General features: G+C 40.1%; 1 protein-coding gene and 1 non-coding gene across 4 annotated transcripts in view; both read left to right on the top strand.

The window, feature by feature from the left end:
- Positions 1-21,864, top strand: part of GALNT11 (polypeptide N-acetylgalactosaminyltransferase 11) — a 52,622-nt gene that overhangs the window by 25,814 nt on the left and 4,944 nt on the right. For all 3 annotated transcript variants that reach the window (XM_059172318.1, XM_059172317.1, XM_059172316.1), the window contains 6 exons: positions 7,030-7,153; positions 9,078-9,244; positions 10,768-10,893; positions 13,212-13,461; positions 18,089-18,206; positions 19,503-19,655. In XM_059172318.1, coding sequence (XP_059028301.1) covers positions 7,030-7,153; positions 9,078-9,244; positions 10,768-10,893; positions 13,212-13,461; positions 18,089-18,206; positions 19,503-19,655 — 938 coding nt within the window. The remainder of the gene's footprint in view (positions 1-7,029; positions 7,154-9,077; positions 9,245-10,767; positions 10,894-13,211; positions 13,462-18,088; positions 18,207-19,502; positions 19,656-21,864) is intronic.
- Positions 3,088-3,204, top strand: LOC131831031 (small nucleolar RNA SNORA15). Its single transcript, XR_009353546.1, has one exon. It is a non-coding gene; the product is annotated as a small nucleolar RNA SNORA15 (small nucleolar RNA).

Below are 21,864 nucleotides of genomic sequence, written 5' to 3' on the forward strand. Positions count from 1 at the left end.
TTAGAGATAAGCTGAAATTATATCTAATAAGATTTCTACTTACAAGAATTGTTAAGATAAGGCAGAATATTAAATATAGGAGTTTGTAAACTCTTATAAAAGGAAAACTTTTTTCACAAAAATTCTATTCTGTTCAATTTGGAAGCAATCTATTGTATATGTTTTTTTGTGTACTGTAATTTTAGAATCCTGGTTTCAGCAAATTTTATTTGAAGGGACAAATGAGCCATTTTGGTTATCTTTAAAACTTAGAAAGATCTTTAATCTTGTCCTAGAAATCTCAAATAATAAGTAATTTAGAAGTAAAAGAGATATTTCAAAGATTGAAAGATCCATAAAATATAAAGGAAATGTTAAAATGTTTCTTTTTATTTGATCATAGTTTCAAAGAAATCAGTTTCTAGGATTTAATGATTTTCAAATACATGGAGTTGAAAATACTTAAAATTACATGAAGAAATGGAAACTATTTCCTCAACTTTCATAAAGTAAACCTTATCTTTTTTCAGATTGCTATTTAGACACTTGAAAAGCATTAATAGGTAGGGGAGCCTGGGTGGCATAGTGGGTTAAGGCCTCTGCCTTCGGCTCAGGTCATGATCCCAGGGTCCTGGAATCGAGCCCCGCATCGGGCTCTCTGCTCAGCGGGGAGCCGGCTTCCTCCTCTCTCTCTGCCTGCCTCTCTGCCTACTTGCAATCTCTCTCTGTCAAATAAATAAATAAAATCTTTAAAAAAAAAAGCATTAACAGGTAAATTTCTAGCCTCTTTATTTAAGTTACTTTAGTAGAAAACTTTTATAAAGAAGTAACATTGGGTTTACTGTTTTGAATGGGCCTTGTATTTGCCTTTGAAAGTAGAGAGAAAACTGTAGACACTTGAAATGTAACAAACTCAGATTGCTTAGCTGCAAAACTAAATACTTTATAACAGATATACAAAAAACCTGTTATAGCTAAGAAATCAATTCAGCTAAGTTGCAGGGCACAGGATCAACACATGAAAAACAGCTGTATTTCTGTGCATTAGCAATGAAGTTGGAAAATAAAACTAAGAGAACAATTCCATTTCCAATAGTATCAAAAGGAATAAAATACTTAAGAATAAGTATAACCATGAAGGTGTGAGATTTGTACACTGGAAACTACAAAACTACTGAAATAAATAAAAGTAGACCTAAATAAATGGAAAGACATGTTAGGTTCATGGACTGGAATACTAAAGGCTGTTTAGGGAACTACTGCTACCCAGAGCCATCCAGAGAGTCAGTGCAAACCTTATCAAAATAAGGTTTATTGAAAAGATGGAAAGGCTGATTCTAAAGTTAATGTGAAATTAGAAGAGCTTCTAAATAACCAAAACAATCTAGAAAAAGTACAAAGGTGGAGGGCTCACACTTCAAAATTCTCTACAAAGCTACATTAATCAAAATAGTCTGATACTGGCCTAAGGACAGATGTATAGATCAGTGGGTAGACTGAGAGTCCAGAAATAAACCTGTGATATTTTTGGCCACTTGATTTTTAAAAATGTGTCAAGATGGTTCAATGGGGGAGACATAGTCTCTTCAACAAATGCTTTTGGGACAAATAGATAATCCACATACAATGGAGAAGCGTCAAACCCTTATATCATCTGTAAGAATTAACTCAAAATGAAGACCTAAATAGAAGAGCTAACAGCATAAAACCTTCAGATGAAATCCTAAAGATAAATCTTCTTGACCTTGGGTTTGGTAGTGGTTTCTTACATGACACCAAAATTATAAGTTAACAAAAGAAAATAAATAAATTGGACTTCATTGAAATTAGAAGCTTTTGTATATCAAAGAAGACAATCCGGAAAGAAGAAAGACACCCCACAGAATGGGAGAAAATGTTTGTGTATCCTGTCTGTAATGGGCGTTCATTATCCAGAGTATAAAAAGAACTCTTAAGAATTCAATAATAAAAAGACAACCCAATTTAAAAATGGGCAAAGAATTTGATAGACATTTTTTCCAAAGACACATAAAATGTTCAACATCATTATTACAGAAATGCAAATCAGAACTACAATGAGGATACCATTTCACACTTGGTGAGATGGTTATAATTTTTTTTAAAAAGGAAAATAACAATTTTTGGCCAGGATACAGAGAAATTGGAACCTTCATCCATTGCTGGTTCATCAATAGGTTAAACTTAGAGTTACCTTATGATCCAGCAATTCCTCTCTCGGGTATATACCCAGGAGAATTGCATTCATATGTTCAAACAAAGATTTGTACATCCATGTTCATAGCAGTGCTGTTCTCAGTGAACAGAGGTAGAGAGAACTCAGACGTTCATCAGTGGACGGAAGGACAAGCAGCATGTATTTCTGTGCAGGGACTTATTCAGGCATAGCAGGGAATGAGGTTCTGACCCATGCTGTAACCAGGAGGAGCCTCGAAAATGTTATATGATCAGTGAAAGAAGCAGAACACAAAAGGTCAGATACTGCATGATTTCATTCATATGAATGTCTAGAATAGGCAAATGCATGGAGACTAGAAGCAGATTAGTGGCTAAAGGGGCTGGGGGGGGGGGCCTTTAATGGGCATGGAGTTTCACATTGTAAGTGTGCTCCTGTCACCGACGGTAATCCACGTGTTGTCTGCGTTTTACCACAGTGAGAAAAATGAAAACCTCCTTAGCTTCTGTGAAGGAAACTTGATTTAGAAGGAATTCATAAAAATCAGTACAGTAATAGTTAAAAGTATGGTGATTGCCAAGGGCATTATCTTTAAACAGTCGGGGGGGGGGGCACCCGGGTGGCCCAGTCCTTTAGCGTCTGCCTTCAGCTGAGGTCATGATCCCAGGGTCTTGGAATCAGGCTCTCTGCTCGGGAACCCTGCTCTTCTCCCTCTGCCCCTCCCTCTGCTATGGTTCCTCTCTCACTGTCTCTCTCTGTCAAATAAAACCTTAAAAAAAAAAATAATAAAAATAAATAGGGTAAAGAACTTGTACATTTTAGAAAGATGATCAATAATAAATTTAAAATTAGAACTAGATTTTCTCATTTAATCTGCAGTTAATTATAAAAGAACTTGAAATAGTTCCTGTGAGGCATGGCTGAACACTGTGTTCTTTTTTTCCGTAGTAGACACAGCCAGATACCAAGCCAGTGCCTGATGGTATGGGGAGTTCTTTCATAGCTTACCATTTTCTAACATGGATACAAATAAATGAACTAATACTAAGCTTGCAAGGGCTTCCAAGTACTAGTTTAATTGAATCATTTTGCTATTTGAAATGTTTATATTGCTTTCAAATGCAGTATTAAAATTGCTGTGGTTATACTGAAAAAAATTAAATTAAAAAACATAGCTCCTCTGGGGTGCCTGGGTGGCTCAGTGGGTTAAAGCCTCTGCCTTTAGCTCAGGTCCCAAGGTCCTGGGATCGAGCCCCACATCGGGCTCTCTGCTCAGGCAGGGAGCCTGTTTCCCCCCGCTCTCTGCCTGCTGCTCTGCCTACTTGTGATCTCTGTCTGTCAAATACATAAATAAAATCTTAAAAAAAAAAAAAAAAAAAACTCCCCTGGCATGCTAGTTAATTGGCTATGATTTTATATGAACAGGGGAAGGACAAAAGTAAGCTAATGTGATTTTTCCCTCCAGTTTTATTGAGATAAAATTGATATATATAACATTGTATTAGTTTAAAGTATATAACATAATGATTTCATACAAGCATATACTGTGAAATGATTATTACAGTAAGTCAACATTGATCACCTCACATAGTTAAAAGTGTTTTTCTTGGGATGAGAATTTTTAAGATCTACTCTTAGCCACTTTCAGAAACAAATACAGTAGTATTATTCACCATTACCATGCTATACATTACATCCCCAGAACTTACAAGTTTGTACCTTTTTAACCAACATTCACCCCATCTGCACCTCCTCCCACCCCACCTTGGCAACCGCATCTATTCTGTCTCTAGTGAGATCATACAGTATTATAGTACTTGTCTTTCTCTGTTTCACTTAGCATAATGCCCTAGGTTCCATCCATGTTGCCACAAATGGTAGGAGTTCCCTTTTTCATGGCTGAATAATATTCCTGTGTATATGTATGTGTGTACACAAACACAATACATTTTATGATGGACATAAAGTGATCTTTTAATATGGATTAATTTTTCATCAAGAGATATATATTAGAAAATATTCCTTTCAGGGGCGCCTGGGTGGCTCAGTGGGTTAAAGCCTCTGCCTTCGGCTCAGGTCATGATCCCAGTGTCCAGGGATTGAGCCCCACATCGGGCTCTCTGCTCCATGGAGAGTTTGCTTCCTCCTCTCTCTCTGCCTGCCTCTCTGCCTACTTGTGATCTTTCTCTGTCAAATAAATAAATAAAATGTTTTAAAAAAAATACTCCTTTCAGTGTCTAGTATGAGCTAGTCCTTTGATTTATTGAATCAAGGAATATTTATTGAGAATCAAGTTTGTGCAAGGCACTGTCCTAGGTGTTGGGTATCAAGCAGTGTTTTTTGTTTTTTTTTTTATTACTTGATAGAGAGATCACAAGCAGGCAGAGAGACAGGCAGAGAGAGAGGGGAAGCGGCTCCCTGCCGAGCAAAGAGCCTGATGCGGGGCTCGATCCCAGGACCCTGAGATCATGACCTGAGCCGAAGGTAGAGGCTTAACCCACTGAGCCACCCAGGCGCCCTGTAGCAGTTTTTGTTTTGAACATGATCAAAGTCTCTGTTCTCAAGGATTTTGCATCCTCTTATAAAATGTTAATAGAACGTTGTTCTTTTGTATTAATAAAAGGATGTACTCCACACCAAAAACCCCAAATTATCCAATTTAAAAATGGGCAGAAGGTATGAATAGGCATTTCTCCAAGGGAGACATCCAGATGGTCAACAGACATGTGAAAAGATGCTCAACATCACTCATCATCAGGAAAAGGCAGCTACCACCTCATACCAGTCAGAAAGACTAAAATCAAAAACACAGGAAACAAGTGTTGATGAGGATGTGGAGAAAAAGAAACCCTCACACACTATTGGTGAGAATACAAACTGGTAGAGCCACTGTGGAAAACAGTATGGAAGTTCCTCAAAAAATTAAAAATAGAATTACCATACGATCCAGTAATTCCATTTCTTGGTGTATACCCAAAGAATACAAAAATACTAAATTGAAAGGATACGTGTTACCCATATGTTTACTGCAGCATTATTATAATAGCTGAATTGTAGAAGCAACCCAAGTGTTCGTTGGTAGATGAATGGATAATGAAGACGTGGTGTGTGTATATATACACATAGAATTCTACTCAGCCACAAAAAAGAATGAAGTCTTGCTGTTTGCAACATGGATGGGTCTGGAGGGTATAATGCTACGTGAAATAAGTCAGAGAAATACAACTACCATATGATTTCACTCATGTGGAATTTAAGAAAGAAAGAGACAAATTAAGAAACCCTTAATGAGAACAAACTGGTGGTTCTCAGGAGGTGAGTGGGAATAGGTGGGTGATACAGGTCAAGGGGTTTAAGAGAACATTTACTATGATGAGCACTGAGTATAGTATATTATACATGTGAAACTAATACAACACTGTATATTAACTGTACCAGAATGCCTTTTTTAAAGTCTGTATTACAGTGTAAAACCATGAAAACTAGTAATGGTTGAAATGTCAGCACAATTCTGTTATTGACAAAGACTGAAAGTAATCTTCAGGTGATTGAGGATCACTGTTTAGGGTATCTTAGTACATGGAAAACACTCTGTAATAGAAGCAAAACATGGAATTCTGTTTTCATTACTGTACAGCCAATAAGAACAGACGATGCAAGGACACTAAACACTGCTTTAAAATGAAGTTTCTAGGGTGCCTGGGTGGCTCAGTTGTTCAGCGTCTGCCTTCGGCGCAGGTCATGATGCCAGAGTCTTGGGATCGAGCCCCGCATTGGGGTTCCTGCTCTGGGGGGCAGCCTGCTTCTCCCTCGCCCTGCCTGTGTTCCCTCCCGTACTGTGTCTCTCTCTGTCAAATAAAATCTTTAAAAATAAATAACGTTTCTAGAGTTCTGTTATTAAAAATATTCTGCTTAAAAAAAAATGTAATCCAACTTTAAAAGCTCATAGAAAAAGCATATTAAGAGGTAGTATTTCCCAAAGTGGATCTGGGGACTGGAGTCATTCTGTATCCCATCCCTCACAACTGGTATCTGTGAAACAGTCAACAGTATTAAAGGATCAGGATTGTCCTTCCATTCCAAATAAAATTAAAACCTATTCGACTTTCAAAATCCATTGTTTCCCTGAATTGTTTGACCATGAAATCCTTTTTTTCTTTTGAACATCTGTTAATGTCCAGTGAAATTAGATTTCTGTGACCAGACTTTGGGAAATGCTGGGACAAGGGAGTCATTCTGTGAGGAAAGGTTAAAGGTTTGAGATGGGAAAGAAAGCGAAAAGAGAAATTATCCTTCTATGTAAAGGTAAGGTGTCTGAATGTTAGAACAAGAATGTTGAATTGTAGTGATTTTGATGGGCTCTCTGAGGGAATTTCTTGGCTTTCTTGACTATAAAGCTGATTAAAGTCTGGAGTCAGACTTTTTATAGAAAGGTTTATCAGTAGCACTTTTTTTTTAATTTTTAGGGGAGGGCTCTTATAAAAACTTGCCTGTCATTGGGACCTGTTGTCCACATGGGTTCTGTAGTCTATTGCTTTAATAGAAATGCCATCATTAAGTCTTTTGAAGAAAAGACATCTGTAATTTTTTTCTCTTGATAATATTCTTAAGATTAATGGTTAGTGAACAGGTATCATTTATGGTTAAGATACACCTGCTTTTTTGCACTAGACTGACAAAAATTTGACTCTAACTTCAATTACTTTTTTGAAAATGGAGACAATCTAGATTTGAGAAACATGGCTATTTAGTTATAAGAGATTAAAGTCAAGATTTTCTTAGGATCATAATATGACAATAACTGTAGCAGACCTTTCCAGATTTAACATACTGACTGTAACTTTAATCTTTTACAGGTATGATTTTTAATGAACGTGATCAGGAGTTGAGAGACTTGGGCTATCAGAAACATGCTTTCAACATGCTTATCAGTAACCGTTTGGGCTACCACAGAGATGTACCGGACACCAGAAATGCTGCGTACGTTTCTCAGTGGTTTATACTGCTGCGTTTTAATGACCGTGCTTTTAGTGGTATTATAGTAAGTTGTGAGGGTGGTGTTACTAAATGCATTTAGGCTTCATCATTCAGGATACTAGAAAACTTCAAGACAGATTTCCACTCCTGTGACACTTGAAGCTGAAGATTGTACTAACAGAGTTCTGGAGGTTGCTCTGTCTCTTTTGAAATTTAAAATCATAGGGAGAAGGCTAGAGGTATTAACTGCATCTAACTAGATAAACTTCTGAGCGTAAATTTCTTTTAAATGTTTATTGTTTTTGTGGAAAAGGAATTAAAAATCCGTGAAGAATTTTTCTCATCTCACTTTTTGGTCTTCATTTTTTTTTTAAGATTTTATTTATTTGACAGAGATCGCAAGTAGGCGGAGAAGCAGGCAGAGAGAGTGGAGGAAGCAGGCTCCCCAATGAGCAGAAAGCATGACGTGGGGCTTTATGTGGGTTTAATCGATCCCGGGACCCTGGGATCATGACCCGAGCTGAAGGCAGAGGCTTTAACCCACTGAGCCACCCAGGCGCCACTGGTTTTGTTTCAAAGGCTTTTCATTCATGTGGTTGGTCAATTAGTCATTCCACAGGCCGACTTTTTTGAGCACCTTTGTTTTATAGACACTGTATTAGGTCTTGAAAATAAGTAGAGTAAGACATAGTTCCTGGGATCACAGGCCTAGTAGGGAAGATAGATGAGGGAATGGGTAATTGTGGTAGTGCTAGAAGGAGGGCTGTGGTAGGAGCTGGTGTCGTAGGGACCCTGAAACCAGAGTGATAAGGGAAGGCCTCCTAGAGGGTGCTGGCTGAGCAGTGTGCAGGGGACCACTCCGTGCATGGGGGACAGATTGAGTCATGACACCGCTTGAAAAGGCACTGGAACCATTACTATTGCCACAGCGTGGGGAGTGCCAGGAGACTGGAGGTAGCCAGGGTCCAGATGTTGGAATGCTTTGTATGCCATGCAAAAGAACATAGAATTCTGGATTTTATTCTTTAAGTTAGTGATTTTTTATTATTGTTGCTTGAAGCCATCTAACCCTTTTTATCACATAGTTGCGTGATAGAATCTTGATTTTGGTCATGTCCTAGTTTATTCAAATCTTTTTCTGTTATTGGGCAAGAAATAAAATTTTCAAATACAAAGTTTTATATTTCTGTTACTCCTTTTTTTTTTTTTTAAGATGTTATTTATTTATTTGACAGACCACAAGTAGGCAGAGAGGCAGGCAGAGGGGTGGGCGGGAAGCAGGCTCCCTGCTGAGCAGAGAGCCCGATATGGGACGCAATCCCAGAACCCTGAGATCATAACCTGAACCGAAGGCAGAGGCATAACCCACTGAGCGACCCAGGCGCCCCTCTTACTTCCTTTTGAATGTTCATTGTGGAGAAGCTAAACATGAGCTTATGAATACTGCATTAAAAACTTGTAGTGATTCCATACAAATAACACATTTTTATGTAACCTCTGTACCAAAAAAAGAAAAAAAAATTTAAATGTTAATCTAAAAATAAGCAAAGTAGCAGGTATTGGAGAGAGTAGTTATTAACAAACTGTAAAACCTTGAGTATGATACCAGTGTATCCTTAAATTTTTTTTTAAAGATTTTATTTGTTAGGCAGAGAGGCAGGAGGAGAGAGAGGGGGAAGCAGGCTCCCAGCTGAGCAGAAAGCACGATGTGGGGCTCGATCCCAGGACCCCAAGATCATGACCTGAGCCAAAGGCAGAGGCTTTAACCCACTGAGCCACCCAGGCACCCCCCCTTAAATGCTTTTTAAGAAACTTTTGTTAAATTGTAGGAAGGAGTCTGAGCAAGAGGCAGTTAATGTTTAGTGCGTAATGACCTAAAACATTGAACCTTTCAGGACATCACATTTTCTCATATGTGTCTTCACAGATGTAAAGACAAGTCTTACCCTGTGGACCTGCCAGTCGCTAGTGTTGTTATCTGTTTCTACAATGAAGCCTTGTCTGCCTTGCTCCGTACTGTGCACAGTGTCCTAGACCGCACACCAGCCCAGCTCCTTCATGAAATCATCCTTGTGGACGATGACAGTGACTTTGGTAAGGGATGTTGTCGCTGATACTATGGGATCTGGGCTGTTGATCATGGTGGGATTAGAATCAGCAGCAGCAGCTGACAGTTCAGATCGATGGCAGGGAGGACCCTGGTCCCAACAGGTGCAGGGGAGTTGGCAACAAGTAAGTATGTTTGTGGATTAGAGGATAATTTTTTGGAAACAGCTTTGTGATCTTTTTACAGACTGTGCTATTTAAGTTTGGCCCTTGAAATTTTTCCCTTGGCCTACCTTTTGAAAAAAATTTGCTAATCTATAGTTATTTTGAAATAAAAATTTTTTTCAAAAGGTAGGCCAAGGGAAAAATTTCAAGGGCCAAATTTAAATAGCACAGTCTGTAAAAAGATCACAAAGGTGTTTCCAAAAAATTATCCTCTAATCAACAAACATAATTAAGAAACAAAGATTGTCTAAATACTAAATTGTAGAATTTATGGTGTTGAATTTTTTTTCATCTGTATTTTGTTTTTTAGTTTGTAGTTATTTTTTTTTTAATTTTTAATTTTTTAATTTTTTTTTTTAAGATTTTATTTATTTGACAGAGAGAGAGATCACAAGTAGGCAGAGAGACAGAGAGAGATGAGAAGAAGGAGGCTTCCTGCTGAGCAGAGAGCCTGATGCAGGACTCAATCCCAGGCTCCTGGGATCATGACCTGAGCCGAAGGCAGAGGCTTAACCCACTGAGGCACCCAGGCGCCCTGTAGTTATTTTTTTTTTAAGTGAAAATTCATGATAACTTACGATGGTTTATCTACTAACAATGGAAAGAATTAATAGATATTTGAAGTTATGAAATTTAAATGTAAATGAGCTAGAATTTAGAAAAAATATTTAGTGTCCTTGGAAGATACTAAATTAATAAAAGGACATATTTCCTGCTGTTATTATATAATTCTTAGTAGCAATAGAAGATGTTAAAACCAGGGGCACCTGGGTGGATCAGTCGTTAAGTGTCTGCCTTCGGCTCAGGTCATGATCCCAGGGCCCTGGGATCAAGCCCTCCTTTGGGCTCCCTGCTCAGCATGAAGCCTCCTTCTCCCTCTCCCAATCCCCCTGCTTGCGTTGCTGTTTCTCTCTCTGTCAAATAAATAAATAAAATCTTTTTAAAAAGCCCTTAAAACTGTTCTGATTTGGAGTAACAGTTAATTTCAAACAAAAGATATACCTTATTTTGGTTTTAAATCTGATTTAATGCAGTCAGTGGAACATTCATTCACTCAAGATAATCATATCAAACATTTTTTATGCAAAGCATTGTGCTAGTTGCTGTGGAAATATGAATAATTCTATAAATTAAGTATTCTTCTTGGCTAGTGTTTCAACTCTTACCCTTCCTTTTTCTTCCTTAGGAGATAAACCATAATTTTTTTTTTAAATAAAGCAGCAAAAGATTCTGTAATAATTACTTGATAATTTGTTGCTGCAAGTATCAGATACAATCTTAGAGTAGCTATTAAAAAAGCCTTTGTATATGTCTCCTGTTGTTGTATTATGACTTTTTATTTTCAGATGATTTGAAAGGAGAACTAGAGGAATATGTCCAAAAATATCTCCCTGGAAAAATTAAAGTGATAAGAAACGCAAAGCGTGAGGGATTGATTCGAGGAAGGATGATTGGAGCAGCCCACTCTACAGGTATAACTTCCTGCTCTCTTCTCAGTGGGGGAGAAGTGACAAGGGCTTTGTCCTTGGAGCCTTTCTTATTGTGCAGAGATCTGTGAAAAGTGATTTCCTAAATGGGCATTGTTAGCAGGAGAGAAAAGGCTTGTGTTCACTTTGGAAAGGGTTTCTTTCCAAAGAATTTTGTATTTCTTGGGACAACAGTGTCCCAAAATACAGACTCCAGGGAGGTGAGCTCTAGAGTCCAAACTGGTCTGTTTTCATAGTGGTCCTTATTGCAAATTATTGCTGCTCATGTAGGTCTGTATCTTGTTTACTTATATAAGGAGAAGAGTAAAGCAAAATATATCTGAACTTCTGTAATTTTTTTTTTACTTTTTTTTTTTTTTGTTAAAGGTTTATTTATTTGAGAGAGCAAGCGAGCGAGTGAGCCTACAGGGGGAAGGGGCAGAGAGAGAGGGAGAGAGAGAATCTCCAGCAGACTCCATACTGAGTGCAGAGCCTGACACAGGGTTCAGTCCCATGACCCTGAGATCATGACCTGAGCTGAAATCAAGAGTCAGATGGTCCCTCAGTAGACTGAGCCACCTAGGCGCCCCTGTAATTTTTGTCATACAACATTTAAAGTCTGTGTACTCAAACTGTTTGATTTGAATTAAGCCAGTAATTCTTGAGTTCAAATACATACCTCTGGTGATAATGGATCATGATTTTTGTTGAATAAATGGACATGATACTGAAAATTGACTTACCACAGAGCTGGCTGGCTCAGTCAGTAGAGTGTGTGACTCTTGATCTTGGGTTGTAAATTCAAGCCCCACACTGGGTGTGGGAATTAATTAAAAAATAAAAATAAAAAACAATGAAAACTGATTTATAAAACTATAAAGATACTTTCTTTAAAATTCTCAATCCTTCTGATCCCATCAAAGATAAAGTCTCTATTAGAAATCTGTCTTTAAGACATTTCCAGCATATACTTACCTCCCCTTTGAAAAAGAAAGAACGGTGCACCTGGGTGTCCCAGGTTAAGCCTCTGCCTTTGGGCTCAGGGCATGATCTAGGGTCCTGAGATCGAGTCCCATGTTGGGCTGTTCATGGGGGAGTCTGCTTCTTCCTCTCCCTCTGCCACTCACCCTCTCCTCATGCTTTCTCTTTCTCGCTCTCTCAAATAAATAAATTAAATCTTTGGAAAAAAACGTATCATATTTAGTATTTTGCAGAAAATATATCTGGTTAGTTCTCAGTTACATGGTATTGAACCATTGTATTTCTCTTTATGGTTACCTCTGTAAGGTTAGTGATTCTGATTTTCATTTTTGATCTTGGTAAAATTGCCTTTTAAAATAAATTTATTTAAGTTAAATGATTTAGTTTAAAAATAGTAGGTATATAATATTGTAAGTAGTGTATGGATATGGGGAAAAAAAATAGGAAGGTAATTTGAGAATTCCAGAACTTGGGGTGTAGGGGCTTGTTAAAATCATTGTGATTCTTATTTTACTAACTAGAAGAAAAGATACCTCATTGGCTCATGAAAGCCACTACAGCTGACCAGGTTGGGGAATTAGGAAGGAAAGGCGAAAAATGGAAGAAGTGAGCATGTGGCCATTGAGTAGTGACTTCAGAGGAGAAGGGAACCCATGTCACTGGCATGGCAGAAGGGGTACCTGTGTCTCTCACTCCTGAGAGAGTTGCTGTGTTGTAGCGATGATCACTATGTCATGTTTCTGTGTCACCAGTGAAGACAGTTATGTTCTCAGGCAGGGAAATGTATAGTAAATTAGAATTTTTTTTTTCTTTTTTTAGAGAGAAGGGCTGGCAAGGGTGGAGGGAGAGGGGAGAGAATCTCAAGCAGACCCTGCTGAGTGCGGAGCTCGAAGCTCCATTCCCAACCCCCAGGCTGTGACCTGAGGTGAAGCCAGGAGTCGGTCACTTAACTTACTGCGCTAACCAGGCACTCCTAAATTTAGAAATCTTTTGATTGCAGTAAGTGTAATAAAAACATTTACACACAAGTGGCCACTGCCCTTGTACCGCAGTCCTAGCTTTCTGTCCAGAGAACAGAATTGTTCCCATGAGACTTTGCATCTTTTCCCTGAGGAGAATTGGGGTTGATTGATACATGTTTCAATCCTAGCAGTGCACTTGAGGCCGACTTCCGGCTAGAAGGTCCTCCTCTCTTCCTGACTGGCGTAGAGGAATGCTTTGACCGTTGGGCTGGGAGGGAGGCGGGTGTATTTCACCCCGTGAACGCAGCATCTCAGGGAACTAGCGGCTGCCCCGATCGGAGTGCTGTGACCTCTCAGGCCTGCTGCTGTTTGCCTCCTCAGGAGAAGTCCTGGTCTTCCTGGACAGCCACTGTGAAGTAAATGTGATGTGGCTACAGCCCCTGCTGGCTGCCATCCAGCAGGACCGGCGGACCGTGGTGTGCCCGGTCATCGATATCATCAGCGCGGACACGCTCGCCTACAGCTCGTCCCCTGTCGTGCGGGGAGGATTCAACTGGGGGCTTCACTTCAAGTGGGATCTTGTTCCCCTTTCTGAGCTCGGAGGACCAGAGGGAGCTACTGCACCAATAAAGTGAGATTTCTCCTCCAGATTGGAAAAATTCCTGTCAGTACTTCTTCAAAAGAGAAAAAATATTTTGAAGAGAATCCCTTCTTTGCAGGGAGCAGAAGTGGTAGCTTAATTTGTCCATTAGAAATTCTTGAATGCTCACTGAATTTTATGTGCTGTGCCAACTTCTGAGGAAAGATTTGTGACCTGGGAATTATTCATGTCCTGAGGGATGTATCACTTAGGAAGGCAGACAGCTAAGATCAGTATCTTGGGATAATTGTGCATCGGATACGGTAGGAGTACCCCACGTGCTGTGTTTTTTAATGTCGGTTCAGCATGGTTTATTGCCTTTGTCATTTACCTATCTTCAGTTCTTTGCTAGTACGAGTGGCGCTGTGAGGAACATTTGCTGTATAAGCGTTTCTGTAATTGGGATTTTTAGGATGGATTTCTGCTAGTACAGTTACAAGTCACAGTGCAGAAATTATTTTTAGTTCTCATTCATATTCTCAATATTACAAATCTGCTTATGTATTTTTTTCGTTTTAAATTTCTCATGTGGATTTCGGGGAGGTTTGTTTGTGTTTCTACCTTTTATTTTTTTAAAGATTTTATTTATTTATTTGACAGAAAGATCACAAGTAGGCAGAGAGGCAGGCAGAGAGAGAGGGGAAAGCAGGCTCCCTGCTGAGCAGAGAGCCCGATGTGAGGCTCGATCCCAGGACCCTGAGATCATGACCTGAGCTGAAGGCAGTGGCTTAACCCACTGCGCCACCCAGGCGCCCCTGTGTTTCTACTTTTTAACATTCTTGGACCTATAGGGTTTTTTTTTTTGTTTTGTTTTGGACTTTTTAGTTTTTTTAACCTGTGACAAAATAATGTATGTAAAAAGTACACATATGTATATATGTATGATGCACACAACTTAATACATGGTTGTAATATGAACACCTGTGTGGCTACCACCCAGGTCAAGACACGGCATTCAGGTGCCCTCTGTATCCCTGCTGTGGTCACAGCCCCTGGCCTTAGAGCGGTCATTACCCTGACCTGGTGATCATTTCCTCACTTTCCTGTAGTTTTACCATCTCTGCCTGCGTCTCTAAACAATATAGTTTAGTTTTGCCTGTTCTTGGACTTCATGTAAAATGAAGCCATCGGACTCCTTTTGTCCTTGCTGCTTTTACTCAATATTGCTTTAAAAAACTCATCTGGGTTACAGTGTATGGCTCTGCTTTATACAGCAATGAAAGAGGGTCATGATCTGTTAATATATCGTAACTTACCCAGTTTACTGTTGGTGAGGAGGTCGGGTGGTTTTCCATTGTCTTTCTTTAATGCCGCGGATGGTGCTGTTACCCGCGCTGTTATTCCCCCCTTCTAGTTTACAAGAGGAGAACTGGTTTGAGAGCATGCCTCTCTCTACCTTTAGGAGGTGATGTTTTCCCAGCACGTCCCGTGGCTCTGCGGCTGGCCTGTAGGGGCTTGCCAGCTTCCTTCCACCTGACCCAGACGTGGAGGGGAGACCTCCGCCGGCTCCTGGGGGCCGATGTGCTCTGCTGGCCGAGCAGGGCCGACTTCTGCTCCCTCGGGCTTCGGGTGAGAATCCGCTGCAGTTCTGTAAGCTCAGTGGCAGAACCTGGGTGGGTCATGACCCCCCTCCCCGCTCTCAGGCAGGGCTGCATCCGGGGACTGTCTGGTTGGGCTCCTGGTCTCTACAGCCTCATGTCCTGTGATTGGAGGCTGACGGCAGTGACTCGGATTCTGTCCTCTCGGACTGTCCGTGGTGTTCTCTGTGAGAAGGTAAAGACGCGCCACGCAGGAGGATGGTAGCCCGGCTGCTGCGTGCTCTCCGTGTCTTGCCCGTCTTGCCTGTTTCACCATCTTCATGGGTGTTGGAGGCCACGGCACTGCTGGAGTCGAGAACCAAACCAGGCCCTGACTTGTGTCTCCTTCAAAGTCCGGACACTTTGACAAGGTTAAGGACGGGAAAGTTGAGTGCACTGAGAAAGGGTCTGTGCTATGTGTCGTGCGTTCGCCTACGTGACTTCCCACACACTCTCCCTGCAGTAGGGAACAAAGTGACCAGGGTCCTGAGTTCTTAGTTAGACCTTGTTGTTCTGTCCCTCCCATAACCCACTCCCTGGTTGATTGTCTTGCTAATGGCTTTAGCCGAAACTACCTGGCATCACGAGGTTTGTTTGTAGTAAATGTAAACTTGTTATAGAAGCTTGTGGTCATCTGACTATGTACTGACATATTACTCCTCCTGTTCTGGTCTGCCTTATAAATGCTTGTAAGATGTGGAATAAATTTAGCACTGTTGGACATCATCTTCTGTGTCCCTCCTGTCTCCATCTCTTTGTCTCTTAACTTTTTTCATCATCCTCTTAGCCCTCAAGGTTACCCTGGTCGATTCGTCGTGCTGGCCGCGACACATGGGCATTGGTTTTCATTGTTTAATTTTTAATGCTTTTAATCACAAACATGTATTCAGTAACAAAATAATATAGAACAACTTTTGACGAGGAGTGACTGACTCCCTCTTTGCTCCCTGTTCTCAGTCCACCTCCGCAGAAGCCAATTCTTACACTGTTTTTATTTTGGGTCTTCTGTTTATTGCTTCTTTCACTCTAGAGGAACATATTCTTCTTTTCCCTGTAAAACTGATTTTAGGTCCTTTCTGTGGGAAAAGTGAAAATTGTGTTCCTTGATGTCATTGTCTTCTGCTCTCCGGCGAGGTGGAGTAGTATGGGTGTTTCTGCAGCAGCGTTAGTTCCTTCTGGCACTTGGAGGGAGCCGTGCCTGTGGGCTGTGACGGAGCCGTGCCTGTGGGCTGTGACAGCGCCGTCTCACCGCCTCCTTGTGCGGCGAGGGCGCGAGCGCGCCTTCCTCCTCTGGCCGCTTCCCCGCTCTTCTCTCCGTTCTGTGCGCGCTCTCACTTTCAGGATATCAAGGCTGCTAACTTTCTCAGTTGGATGTTTAGATTTTTTAAATTTTTCATCCTTTTTCCCTTCCTAGTGTATGCATTTAAGGAAATCAACTTTCTAATCATGCTTTTAGCTGCATCCCACAAAGTACTATTTTTTGTCATTTATTTCAGAATATTTTCATTGTAATGGCTTTTCTGACCTGTAGGTTATTTAGCAGTACCTTCATTATTTCCCAGACATATGAGGATTTTAGAATTACGTATTCCTAGCTTAGTATACACTGTGATTAAGAAATATTCTGTATTATTTTAATTCTTTGAAAATTGGTGAGATTTGCTTTACGGCCAAGCACATGAGTAATTTTTGTAAATTTTCATGTGTGCCTGGAAAATTTGTATTTTCTGTGGTTGCTAAAAATGGGATTCTATGGGTGCCTGGGTGGTTCAGTGGGTTAAGGCCTCTGCCTTCGGCTCAGGTCATGATCCCAGGGTCCTGGGATCGAGCCCCACATCGGGCTCTCTGCTCAGCGGGGAGCCTGCTTCTCTTCCTCTCTCTCTGCCTGCCTCTCTGCCTATTTATGACCTCTGTCTTTTTTTTTTTTTTAAGATTTTATTTATTTATTTATTTATTTGACAGATCACAAGTAGGCAGAAGTTCTTCTGTCTTTGTCAGAAAGGTTTTTCAGATATGCATAAATTTGGTTTCTTTTTTGACCATATCTCTTTATCTGTCGGCCAAATTTTGCATCTTGTCTTTAATCCTTGCATATTTTGAGTGGTTATTTTGATCTCTCCGCCTGATAACTACATTATTTGAAACCCCTGCACATCTGTTCCTCTTGTAGATTCTCTTCATGTGGTTTATCTTCCTGATTGCCTGGTTATTTATTTGTTTGGTTGCTTATTTACTTTTGTTTGGTGGCAGACACTGTCGTGAAAAATTATGGAAATACATTCATACCTGAGATGGTGCTTTCCTCCCTGCAGAGAAGTTGTGCTTCCCTTCTAACAGGGAGCTTGGGATGCTGAAATACACCATCGCCTTAGTTCAGTTTCAGAAGTGAGACAGCTGGAGGCTGAGTGTGTGTCTGAGGGCCAGTCTCCTTCAGCTTCTCTCATTAACCATCTCATTCTTGGCAGTATTGACATTTGGAGCTGGATACTTCTCTGTTGTGGGCTCTCTCTTGAGCGTTTTAGAGTATGCAGTAGTGTGCTTGGCTTCAGACCATGAGTTGTGAGTAGAAACCCTCCCCTACCCCAATCACTGCATTGCAGCAGCTAAAAATGTTTGTGGACATTACTGAAGTGTTTGCCTGGGGACAGTCATCCTATTTGAGAACTACTGGTCTAAGTCAGAGTTCATCTGGTCTCTACTTGATAGGCCCTGAAGTCCAGTTTTTATCCCACTGTTCTGCGAGACTGTCAGAAGGAATTAATTCAAATCAAGTGTATTTCTAGTAACAGTGTTGTAATTTATAAATTATTTTTGATGCTTAGAAAAGTAGCCGTCATTTCCCAGACATCTAGTATATCATTGGCATCTAGAAAATTCAGCTATGTGGCCCAGCTCATTTCCTGATGTTAGATAAAATGTTCCGTAATAGTTAATCTGGTCTTTATTAGCGATGTTCCAAAGGTACACTGAACTTTTTAAATAACAAAGATAGTAGATAAATGGCTCTCTGCAATTGGTACAGTAATTTTTTCCTTTTTCAGGTCACCTACAATGGCTGGAGGATTGTTCGCCATGAACAGACACTATTTCAATGAGCTCGGACAGTATGACAGTGGCATGGATATCTGGGGAGGAGAAAATTTAGAAATCTCCTTTCGGGTAATTTTTTCATGTTTAACTCTGTGTACTGGAATATAATTTTTATCCACGACCTCTTATTTTCTGTAAGTTCTCTTTCATTATCTTTGTTAACAAACTGTCTTTAGTGAAGGCTACTTTATCATAATCCGTGATGGGGATAATACCCATTCAAAGTGTGGAAAGTATCTAAGCAGCCTTGTAAGAATTTAAAAGGGAAGGTTGTAATGAATGGTTGGGTATAATTTCAGATGTTTAAATGTGCATTTACGGTAGAGTTTTGTTCTTTGCCAGTTTATTCATCTTACTTGCTAACCCTAGACATAGATATTTAAGGTGATCGGATATCCCTGATTGCTCAAGACTGTCCTGGTTCACACCTGTTCTCCCAGGAAAATTATTAATAGCTCCCCATTCCACTTTCAGAAGTAGCTAGCAGAGTACTTTATATATCCAAGTCCCTCTGGCCTGAGGAAGGAATTAATCTCCTCTCCAGCTGCTGAAGTCGGGAAGATGGCGGTATGGGTGGGGTCTGGGACTCAGGGAACTGTGGGGGTGGAAGACAGTCTGCAAAGGGCAGAATGAGGGCAAGGGAAAGAACTCGGACTTCTCCAAACCAGCTGATGTCCTCACTCCCCACCTCTCGGCTCTGGGGCTCCATAGCAGATACCCCATCCACAACACTGTGGTATGTGGTACGTGTGTCATTTTGTTTTTTTACGATGTATTGACTGTAGTGTTTTTAAAAGGTAGTTTTTCATATGTAATCTTTTAGAATTTTAAAGTTGAAAGAAATAAGATATTGTTCAGTCTTACTTTGGACATAAGGTAATAGAGTTCCACAAAAACTAAAATATAACTATATAAAGTAACCCAGATGGCCAAGGTGAAATTTACACAAGAACTGAGATCTTTTGATTCTTAATCTAGAGTTACTCAGTGTGTGTGTGTATATATATACATGTTTTGAGAAAGTACCAGTAATGAGATTAGAGGACCAGCCAGTAAGCATTTTTTGTCCCTAAGTCCTGAGGATCAAATTCCTTAATGTGTTAAAACAGCAAAGTACATGGTAAGTGTGATTTTAGACACAGGGTGGTAAAAGAATGGTACGCTATTTTAGAATTTAGTTTCTTTTTAATCATAAAGATATAATTTTTTTAATGTACCCTTTCACTTTCTTGTATTTGGTACTTATACAAAACATCTTGAAGTCTCACAAACACCTATTTAATAAAGATTAATTTCATGAAAACGCATACATTGATTTCATAGCAGTGCAAGGCAACTATTAATACATATTTTGCTTCTGACCAGATTTGGATGTGTGGAGGTAAACTCTTCATCATCCCATGCTCTAGAGTCGGACACATTTTCCGGAAAAGGCGACCGTATGGTTCTCCTGAAGGCCAGGACACCATGACCCACAACTCCTTGAGGCTGGCGCATGTTTGGTTGGATGACTACAAGGTGAGATTAAGTTACTCTGCTGGAAGGGTCTGCTTGGCTCTAGCTCCTTTGCAGACAGCTCTGGTTACCTGCCTTTTCATTCTGGCACATTTCTGTGGGACAATCTATGCTTCGGGGCCATCCCTTTTGTACATTTCTTTTCTCATTTTTTGTTGTGACCCTTCTAATTTTCCAAATGACCACTCTATAATAGGAAATACAGCCAACATAAGAAATTTTCTTGTCAGTGTCTTTATTCCTCTCACTCCCACAGAACGTGGCTCCTTTTCTTTGCTCCTTGGGCTTCACTGTGTCCCAGTCTTTCCACTTTCCCTGTTAGGCTCTGCACATGTAGTAGCACTTTCTCTTTCTGCTGTGATATTTCCTTTGTAACATCTTTATTGAGGTATAATTCACAAGTCATTTTATCACCCCCAACAAGAAACTCCGTATCCTTCAGCTATCACCCCCTCATCTCCCACAGCCCTAGACAACTACTAGTCTACCTCCTGACTCTCTAGATTTGCCTATTCTGGAACTTTCCTACAAATGGAATCCTACAACACATGATCTTTTGTGACCACCTTAGTAAGCATAACGTTTTCAGGTTCATCCATATGGGTACCATGTAGCACTGCTTCATTCCTTTTTTATTGCCAAATAATATTCCATTGTGTAATTACACATTTTATCCATTCCTGAGTTATGAGAAATGCTACTGTGAACATTTGTGCACAGTTAATTTTTTTAAACATGCATTTGAGTGTCTACTGTATACCAGGCTCTGTGTCAGGTTTTGGGAAATGCACTGGGCATGGAGGTGTGTGCTGTCGGGAGAAGATCACTGCATGGGGAGCAGAAGTGGGGGCTTGTGGTCATGCGTCTGCCTCACTGCATGTTTCCTCCCTACTCCCTCATCTAGACTCCAGGCTTGTTCTCCATGTTCCTCAGCTTTGAGTCACACTGTCTCCCAGCAGCTCTCAGAAAGTGGTTCCCAGACCCATGTAAATGTTCAGCAGGGCAAAGCTGTTGTCATAGGCAGGTAACCCAGTATTTGCCGTTTCCCCCTTGCTGACCTTGCACTGATGCTGCAAAAGCAGCTGAGTCATAGAAATCATTGTGTTAGATTTTGTGCTCCAAGTGCTGTGAGTCACGCTGAGTGCGCAGAAAGCACCTTTTGCTGTAGACTGAAACACGTGGTTGTTTTCAAGGGAAAAGGCATGTTGTTTGAGCTGCGGGTAGTTGTGAGTTAACTATTCACTTTTCTCCACAGAGTACTTTTTATGTAAAAGAATGGCTCACAAACCATGGTTATTTATATTTGGATATTTGGCGCACATTCTCAAAAATGAACCAACTGAGCCTCTCACTTCAACTGACAGCATTTGTTGCAAGTGGAAAACTCATATTGATCCCTGGGAGCTTGATGGCTTCCAGTACTTAAATGCTCTTTTGATGAGATTAGGAATATTTATGAATATAACTTTTTATATTATATAGTGACATTTGTCAGTATTTGGAACTTCACCACCCAGGGAGCAGTATTTTCCAAATGACTAAAGTATGATGGTATAGAAATCTTGGTTGGGGAAAAGATCCATTCAGAGAGCTGGATAGAGCAGTAGATTTTAATGCGACCTACAGAAAGCTCAGTGATAACAATTTAAAGGTTAGTTACAGTGTGGAAAATGAAGAGAGTTTTGGTAAAATATCAAAGTGGGGTGCCTGGAAGGCTCAGTTGGTTAAACATCTGCCTTTGGCTCAGGTCATGATCTCAGGGTCCCTGGATCAAGCCCTGCATTGGGCTTCTTGCTATGCAGAGGGTCTGCTTCTCCCTCTCCTGCTCCCTGGCTTATACTCTGTCAAATCTTTAAAAAATATATCAAAGGATAGTTATAATTCTCTGAAACTATTAAAATATCCCTGGCATTTTAAACTATATATTTCCATACACTCAATATTTAAAAATCTGTCTAACCAAACATGACAGTAACAGGTTCACATGCAGAAATGAGAGTTCAGCTTGCTTTTTAGCCAAACATTGAAAAGATTTGTAAAACTGTAAAGCAATGTCACTGTTCTCACTAAATTTCTTGTTGTTCTTCAAAGCACGTTTATGTTGATAGGTAGTGAGTTATTTTTAACAAATTAAATGTTTCAACTTTCCATATGGTAAATACCAGTAAATAAACTCACACAAACAGAAGCTCCTTGGACTCAGTAATCAATT

This window comes from Mustela lutreola, chromosome 4 (assembly GCF_030435805.1).
Source record: "Mustela lutreola isolate mMusLut2 chromosome 4, mMusLut2.pri, whole genome shotgun sequence".
Lineage (NCBI taxonomy): Eukaryota > Metazoa > Chordata > Mammalia > Carnivora > Mustelidae > Mustela > Mustela lutreola.